Source organism: Schistocerca serialis, chromosome 2 (assembly GCF_023864345.2).
Source record: "Schistocerca serialis cubense isolate TAMUIC-IGC-003099 chromosome 2, iqSchSeri2.2, whole genome shotgun sequence".
In the NCBI taxonomy this organism is placed as follows: Eukaryota; Metazoa; Arthropoda; class Insecta; order Orthoptera; family Acrididae; genus Schistocerca; species Schistocerca serialis.
The window spans coordinates 647,882,383-647,891,667 of record NC_064639.1 but is presented as its reverse complement, the minus strand read 5'-3'; the positions used below and the strand labels follow the sequence as shown (position 1 = coordinate 647,891,667).

Genomic DNA, 9,285 nt, shown 5'->3' with positions numbered 1-9,285 from the left:
ATGAATATCAAGATCTCAGATGGAAACACAGCTTTAAGCAAAGAAGGAAAAGCAGAAAGGTGGAATAATTATATAGAGGGTCTATACAATGGTGATGTACTAGAGGACAATATTATGGAAACGGAAGACGATGAAGATGAAATGGGAGATATGATACTGCGTGAAGAGTTTGACAGAGCACTGAAAGACCTAATTCGAAACAAGACCCCGGGAGTAGACAACATTCCATTAGAACTACTGACAGCCTTGGGAGAGACAGTCGTGATAAAACTCTACCATTTCGTGAGCGAAATGTATGAGACAGGCAAAATACCATCAGACTTCAAGAATAATATAATAATTCCAATCACAATGAATGCAGGTGTTGACAGATTTGAAAATTACGGAACTATCAGTTTAATAAGTCACGGCTGCAAAATACTAACGCGAATTTTTTACAGACGAATGGAAAAACTGATAGAAGTCGACCTCGGGGAAGATCAATTTGGATTCCGTAGAAATATTGGAACACGTGAGGCAATACTGACCCTACAACTTATCTTAGAAGCTAGATTAAGAAAAGGGAAATTTACGTTTCTAGCATTTGTAGATTTAGAGAAAGCTTTTGACAATGTTGAATAAAAATCTCTCGGTGTACAGGCCGCGTCAATTCAGGATAAAACTCCAAGTTTTCAACCACTACCTACATGATCGTCGTCAGGGCTAAAACTGACTGTCGTGAAGTAGCGAGGTTCCCACTTTTATATGCCAAGGACGGCTTCTGATTGGCTGCAATACGTCATAGCAACAGCGATATGGCGCGTAGTGAAGTAGTGCCCTCTACTTCCATAGATGTAGTTTCTATCCTGCGTTGCTCGCAGCGCCATCCCTTGAATTAGGAGGTAAAGTGCGGGAAGTTTTTCTCTGCGATTTTTCGTTATCCAGTGCACTCTTCCAAGTGTTGCTAAGTGCATTGCCGTTGTCTCTGTTAAAGTTATTATCGCTAAGTCTAATTTCGAGTTCTTCCCGGATCATTGAGGCCCAGTAATTCAATGCGTGGGCTATTACTCTGGTTTCTTCTAATAAAATCTTATGTTTGTTAAGCAGGCTATGTTCAGCCACCGCAGATTTTTCCAAATACATGTATTTTAGGTGGCGCTGGTGCTCGATGCAGCGGTCGGCAACGGTTCTTACAGACTGGCCCACGTAATTCTTGCCACATTCGCAAGGAATAGTATAAATTCCCGGCACTCTTAAGCCGAGACTATCTTTGACTGATCTCAACATTTCCTTAATTTTCCTAGGTGGTAGAAAGTAAGTACCGATCGGTCGCGAAATGGAAACCACTGGTAAAATCCGATAAAGCTTTTCACAGATGTGTTGGGCAGTGTCTCTAGTATGCCCTTCAATCGTGGCGCGTCGCTCTTTTCAGTTTTGAGCGAACAGTGAGCACGTAAAGATGCGTATGGAATAGCGTCTCCCGCCAAGTATGTGGGCCTGATTAGAGATTTCGCCTGTATCATGCAGCCCACAATGCACAACTGTCGAGCAGTTCCTTCTTCATGCCAATTCTCGGCCGCTCACTGTAGAGCAATGAAGAAGCTTCTGCGGCGTTTCCGAAGAGAAGTGTTTGATCACCCACAATACAACCCGTAATTGTCTCCCTCCCCCTCCCCCCCGAGTCTCATCTCTGGTGACAAGAACCGCTTGCTATGAAGACAAAAATTTTCCACAGACAACGAGCTGCAGACCAGTGCAGATAAGTGGCCGAAAGCACAGATGGCTGCTTTCTATGACGAGGATATTGGAAAGTTGATAGAACACTACGACAAAACACGAAGTAGGAGCGGCGACTATGTAGAGTAGTAGGTGGAAGGTGTACCTAACCATTGCAAATAAAACGTTTCTGGTTTTCACTGTGGTTTCCGTTTCGCGACCGATCGGAACTTACTTCCTGTATAATCCTCGTACAACGAATAACTGCATTTTACGTACGTTTGTAGCTCCATAGATATAGTCCGTGAGACTTTGTTAAGTGCTTCTCACCATCGACATTTCATGAATATTGAGTGAATGGTACACTTTCACGCATAAATTCCATAATAGTTAGCCGCGTGCATTGTTAGTTGTTAAAAAAGAACGAATGTTACCGCGTATACGATACATAAAGTGAATTACTCTTACAGTTGTTGTTTTGAATGGCTTAACTGCTTCTGTGTTGTAAGATAAAATCTAAGATAATGTGTTATAGAATACCAAACACGTAACTGGAAATAAATAAAAATGACATAGATGGTAGACGTACTTTCGCTGTTCTAAGTTAACGAAGGAAACGAGAACGATAATAACGAGCTGGAAACATAGGAATGAACCATATCACTAAGAAAGCCAATTAATAACTACGTCATTGTTCCAGTGCCTACATTAATACGAAGTAGAATCTAGATCTGCAGAAAGAGAAAAGTGTTACTGAAACTAGCCGACAAAAATTCTGTGTCGGTTTATGTAGTTTTCTTGTGAAAGTAACTGTTTCTGCTATTAACTATAAATAACAATGATTCATACTTATTTCTTGGATCGTAAAATGTAGCTGTGGACAGTCAACTCGTCATATACAACTGCTGGCACTGAATAACGTCCAGTCTTTCTAGTTACCCATTACTTTGAAAAATTCCCAGCATAAGTAAATGGGAAGTGCTTAACGTTTCCCATGTATTTCAAGGGTAAGTTAGTAGTACTCACCCAGTTAATTACAAGTTAAAAAATTCGACGAAAGTTTCATATTATCTGCACCAGATATGTAAGAGCTCCGGTTTCAAAGCATTGTACATAAAACGACCCGGAATCAAAACACTGCGTATAATTTCTCTGGTGTTTTCGAAATTTGCTCTAAACTATATATCCGCTAACTGCTAACTACTGTCATTGCTTCATGCGAGAAATTGAGTCAGTGAAGTCTTTCATTGCAAACACGATTCTCAAAATGCTTCATCACATAAAGAAGAAAGAAGTGAATTAAGGGTTTCGTATTGAGTTTCATTTCTAACTTACGAAGTATGTAACGTGTGAATCGCATATATTTTTACTGGAAATTTCAGTTTGGTAAGCTTTTGTACAAATGTCATCAAGTGTTAAACAATATAGCAACATTGTAGATTCCAAAGTGTTTTATTGCCAATATTAAATTCCTTACAATGCTTCACGAAATAAGATGTAATCTAAAGAACAAGATCGAATAGTCCATGATGTTGAGCGATGTCGCTGTAGATGTTATTATCATGTAGGAATGTCTTAAGCAATTTTGGCCTGAAAATAAAAAAAAAATAGTATTTTAAAAAGTCATAGATATAATAAAACAGTTCTACATTTACTTGAAACCTTGGAAGTGGAATTACAAGTGACGTATTAGCAAAATTAAGTATATAATAAACGTATATACTATACTGGAAGAACAAGATGAAACTCGTATCAGCACACAAAAATCCGACGGGAACAACAACCAATATATCTTCAAAACCAAAAATCGCACATATTTTGTTCTGCCTCCGTTGACCACTATTTTAATAGGAGAAATTACATTTAATAGAAACAGATTTAAGTAATCTGTGTCTCTCTCTTCTAATTAATTTCCTATTTGCCCCTACTTATTTGTTGTAAAGCAATTCCATAAAGCGACTACCGTTTCAAGATTTTACTCTGTCGGCCATACAGCATTATATTGTCATAAGGAATGAGCTACATGTGGGATGCATTTATTGTAAACTTTTCAACGGCTATACGGAAAGGGGTTTTCATCAAGAAGGTTGGTGTAACAAACATAGGTTTAATCAGAAATATATTCTAACAGCAAACAATGCTACAACAGTACTCTTATGTTATGGAAGGCGCATGGAATTTCCAAATTATGAATATGGTACGGAAATTAGAAAATATGTAAACGGAAATCCAAAGGATGGGTCTAGATAAAATGAGGGTCAATGAAGTGACATGGAAGGAAAATAAGAATATCTGGTAAGACGAATATAGAGTAATATCAACAGCAGAAAGTGACGTAATGTGATCGCTAACAGGAAGATAAAGCAATATTGTGAAAAGTTGAGTCTTGGAATAATTCTGATCAGAATCCACAATGAACCAATGACAACTATAACAGTTCAATTCCATGCCCAGATCTCAAGTAAAAGACATTGTCGTCTATAAGCACTGCAAACGTTTACTGCACATTTTTGACATCTTCGGAAACGCCATTTTCGACTTAGTTATCATGATTTGCAATGGGATCTCGGCCCAAAACTAGTCATTGAACGAATAAAAAGTAAAATTATGCGACTTGGAATGGTTTTTCCTTCTATTAAAATATAAAGTCTAAACAAAGTATATGAGGGTACAAAACGTACAATGCAGTACTTAAATGGAGATGAGAATCTAATTGCAGTTCTGTATTGGTGGAAGATACAGAAGACAGGCGGCAATCGGCTTGATAGTAGGAATGAGACAAGAGAAACGCTGCTAGACTTCTGCAACAGCCAGTAATAGCAAATACGCTGTTGAAAATCCACAAGGAAGTATGCTTGGAAAAGTCCAGAGATACAACAAACTTCCAAGATCAGACAGAGGGACTGTAGGGAAAAGAAAGACACTCGATCACAATCTAGAAACAATGAAGAGTGAAGCTTATGAAAATTGTCGGGAAGAACCAAATTGGAATGAATTGGGATATTGAACTACTTAGGACTGATGAGGTTCAAAAAAATGGCTCTGAGCACTATGGGACTTAACTTCTGAGATCATCAGTCCCCTAGAACTTAGAAATACTTGAACCTAACTAACCTATGGACATCACACACATCCATGCCAGAGGCAGGATTCTAACCTGCGACCGTAGCGGTCGCGCGGTTCCAGACTGTAGCGCCTAGAACCCTCGTCCACCCCGGCCAGCTGATGAGGTTCGTTTGGTTCTCTAAAAGTACTGCGATAATAAATGCCAGACAGACAATTCAGTTGACGAGGAATGGACATCTCTAAAATGAGAAGTTACAGAATACGGATAGATATACATTGACGGAAAGAAATAGCAACACCAGTAGTGCGACATAAATAGAAGTGGGTGGGCGTATTTATACATCTGAAAGATTATCTCTATTCAGATATCGTACCAGTCTCATAAGAGTGACACTAGTATGGCTATGTGAGGATGGAAATCAGCTCCTCTTTAAATACACCCTGTAGCGGTCGTTTGAGCGTTAGTTATCTTGAGACTGGATGTGGTGAGTCGGTGTCAGCAGAGAACGCTTTAAGGCGACAACATCTCACAGAGTTCGAACGATGGCGTGTAATAGGGCTGCAAAAAGCTGCATGTTCCTTCTGCGTTATTGCAGAGAGACTTGACAGAAAGTAGCCACGGTACCTGATTGCTGGCAGTGGCAGTCACAAGAAACTACGGTCGCAAAACCGCTCGAGGGCAGAGTGGAGGCCTGTTGTGTTTCATATTGAAAGTTGGTTCTACCTCTGTACAAGTGATGGTCGTGTGTTGGTTAGAAGGAGGCCAGTTGAGGGCCTGAAACCAGACTGTCTGCTTGCTAGACACACTGAACCTACGCCCGTTCTTGGGTGCGATTTCGTATGACAGAAGAAACACTCTTGTGTTATCCCAAGCACGCTGACTCTGTACATTAATTTTGTGATTCAACTTGTTGTGCTGCCGTTTACGAGAGCATTCCAGAGGGTGTTTTCCAACGGCATATGTCCCGCCCATATATCACTATTGTAACCCAACACGCTCTACAGAGTGTCGTACACTATTGGCCATTATAATTGCTACACCACGAAGATGAGGTGCTACAGACGGGAAATTTAACCGACAGGATGAAGATGCTGTGATATGCAAATGATTAGCATTTCAGAGCATTCACACAAGGTTCGCACCGGTGGCTACACATACAACGTGCTGACATGAGGAAAGTTTCCAACCGATTTGTCACACACAAACAGCAGTTGACCGGCGTTGCCTGGTGAAACGTTGTTGTGATGCCTCGTGTAAGGAGGAGGAATGCGTACCATCACGTTTCCGACTTTGATAAAGGTCGGATTGTAGCCTATCGCGATGCGATTTATCGTATCTTGACATTGCTGCTCTCGTTGGTCGAGATCCAATGACTGTTAGCAGAATATGGAATCGGTGGGTTCAGGAGGGTAATACGGAACGCCGTGCTGGATCCCAACGACCTCGCATCACTATCAGTCGAGATGACAGACATCTTATCCGCATGGTTGTAACGGATAGTGCATCCACATCTCGATCCCTGAGTCAACAGATGGGGACGTTTGCATGACAACTACCATCTGCACGAACAATTCGACGACGTTTTCAGCAGCATGGAGTATCAGCTCGGAGATCATGGCTGCGGTTACCCTTGACGCTACATCGCAGACAGGAGCGCCTGCAATGGTGTACTCAGCAGCGAACCTGGGTACACGGATGGCAAAATGTCATTTTTTCGGATGAATCCAGGATCTGTTTACAGCATCATGATGGTCGCATCCGTGTTTGCCGACATCGTGGTGAACGCACACTGGAAGCGTGTATTCGTCATCGCCATACTGGCGTATCACCCGCCGTGATGGTATGGGGTGCCATTGGTTACACGTCTCGGTCACCTCTCGTTCGCATTGGCGGCACTTTGAGCAGTGGGCGCTACATTTCAGATGTGTTACGATCCGTGGCTCTACCCTTCATTCGATTTCTGCGAAACTCTACATTTCAGCAGGATAATGCACGACCGCATGTTGCATGTCCTGTATGAGTCTTTCTGGATACAGAAAAGTTTCGACTGCTGCCCTGGCCAGCACATTCTCCAGATCTCTCACCAACTGAAAACGTCTGGTCAATGGAGGCCGAGCAACTGGTTCGTCACAATACGGCAGTAACTACTCTTGATGAACTGTGGTATCGTGTTGAACCTACATGGGCAGCTGTACCTGTACACGCCATCCAAGCTCTGTTTGACTCAATGCCCAGGCGAATCAAGGCCATTATTATGGCCAGAGGTGGTTGTTCTGTGTACTGATTTCTCAGGATCTATGCACCCAAATTCCGTGCAAATGTAATCCAATGTCAGTTCTAGTATAATATATTTGTCCAATGAATACCCGATTATCATCTGCATTTCGTCTTGGTGTAGAAATTTTAATGGCCAGTAGTGTATGTTTCCTTGGTCTCATCCATCACCAGATCTGTCTCCAATCGAGCTCATAGGGAACATCATCGGACGATAACTACAGCGTCGTCCACAGCCAGCCGTAACTGTCCCTGTACTGATCTAAAAAGTGCAACAGTCATGGAACTCCACCACCAGTACAACACAATGCTTGCACAGTTGCATGCTCACATTCTGGCGGCTACACCGATTGTTAACGTACTAACGTTTAACACTTTCAGTGGCTTATTTTGCATATTAACCTACGATCTTGCGATGTTATTATTTACGTACGTTACATGGAACAGGTATTTCCGAAATTTCGATACACTACATTAATTACTTTTTGGTGTTACAATTTTTTCCGTCAGTGTATTTGCCGGGAAGGTAACTGTGCTGTAACCTTGGGTTACCAGAAGAAACCTGTTGATCGACGAAAGAAGAAGTGCAAAAATAGTTCAGGGAAGCCCAGGCAAAGTGTCAGCAAGAAAAAATAAGAGGAAATCGAAAAATAAATCATTGTCGGGAGTACAGATTCAGCATACATAAAAGTCAAAATAGTATTCAATGAAATTAAAAGCAAAGACGTCAACATTAAGGGTGCAATAGGAATTCCGCTGTTAAAGGCAGAGAGTGAGCGAATAGGTGGAAAGAGTACCCTGAAGACCTCTTCGACAGGGAGAAACTCTCTGATGACGAGGTAGAAGAATAATTGAGAGAATATATGGTGGAAAAAGGTGTTATAGTATCAGAAAGTACTTGACAAAAACTTTGGAACAACTGCGATCAAATAATGCGGAAGGCAAGGATTACATTCCCCCGTACACAGGATTTGTCGACGAATAAACAGAATTAGACATTGTAAAATGGTGCTACATGTTCAGAATTCTGAGGAAAATAGATGTAAGCTAAACGGACAAATGGGTAATACACAATACGAACAAGAACCAAGAGGAAAATGTAAGAATGGGTCACCAAAACCGAAATTCTCGCATCAGAGAGCGTATAAGAAATGGATGCAGTCATTCACCTCTACTGTTCAGTGTATATATCAAAGAAGCAATGAAGGAAAAGTAAGAAAGGTACACATAAAAGTCATGGTGAAAAGATATCCACCGGTATCTAATTATGTCACTGTTGTCCTCTTTGCAAATAAAGTAGAAGTACAGGACCTGCTAAAAGGAATGGACAATCTAATGAGAACTCGCTATGGACTGAGAGTAAATCGAAGATAGACGAAAGTCATGGGAAATACCAACAATGACAACAGCGAAAACCTAACATTAGAACTGTGGGCCTCGAAGGAGACGAAGTGAAGAGATTCAGCTATCTCGGAAGCAAAATAACACTTCACGAACAAAGCAAAGAGGACGTTAAAACCAGAATGTCACAGGGAAATACGGAATTCCTGGTCAAAAAATTCTTTTAGAATCAAATATCGGCCTTAATTCGAAGCAGAAATTTAAAATTGGTCGGACTGATCAGATAAGAAACGAGGAAATTCTCCGCGGAATTAGTGAGGAGAGGAACTTGTGGAAAACATTGACCAGAAGGAGGGACAGCTTGACAGAAAATGTTGCAAGACATTAGGGAATAACGTCTAGGATACTAGAGGGAGCTCTGCAGGGGAAGACAGAGAATGCTACTCTGAAATAAAAGGGTTGGCGTAGGAGAGGACTTCGTTACGGGTTCATTAAACTAGTCAGAACGATAATGGATAAAAAGGTCATATGTGCTTTGTTTCTGTAAAACACAGTCAACAGAGCTCTAGTAAAGGGGCTATAAAATTTTTTGCAATGAAATTATTTGTGAAACAAATCAATTTCGTTCTTGCTGCAGGTCTCAGAAAGAACTCATCCAATGCTTCTGAACTACGTTACGTATAAGGTCCATCATAGTTTCATCAAAACGTAGCTCAGAGAATATGTATACTATAAACTAAGTCCCACTTCTTGCAAACTACCTTAATTGCTTACTGTTTCCCAAATACTTGGTTGACGTACGAATTTGGGTCTAGACTTAAGGAAATGTGTTTGACTTTTAGTTTTCAAAATGCTTCTTGTCACAGAAATAACATCTTCCAGAAACAGTACTGAGGTCTCTGTTTGCT

The 9,285-nt window shown here is 41.0% G+C and overlaps 1 protein-coding gene across 1 annotated transcript in view; it reads right to left on the bottom strand.

Annotated features, from left to right (window-relative positions):
* Nucleotides 1–3,152: 3,152 nt before the first annotated feature.
* Nucleotides 3,153–9,285, bottom strand: part of LOC126457723 (alpha-amylase 2-like) — an 87,127-nt gene continuing 80,994 nt past the window's right edge. Inside the window, exon 12 of the mRNA XM_050094259.1 lies at nt 3,153–3,285. Within this exon, the coding sequence (XP_049950216.1) occupies nt 3,271–3,285 (15 nt within the window). The 3' untranslated portion in view covers nt 3,153–3,270. The remainder of the gene's footprint in view (nt 3,286–9,285) is intronic.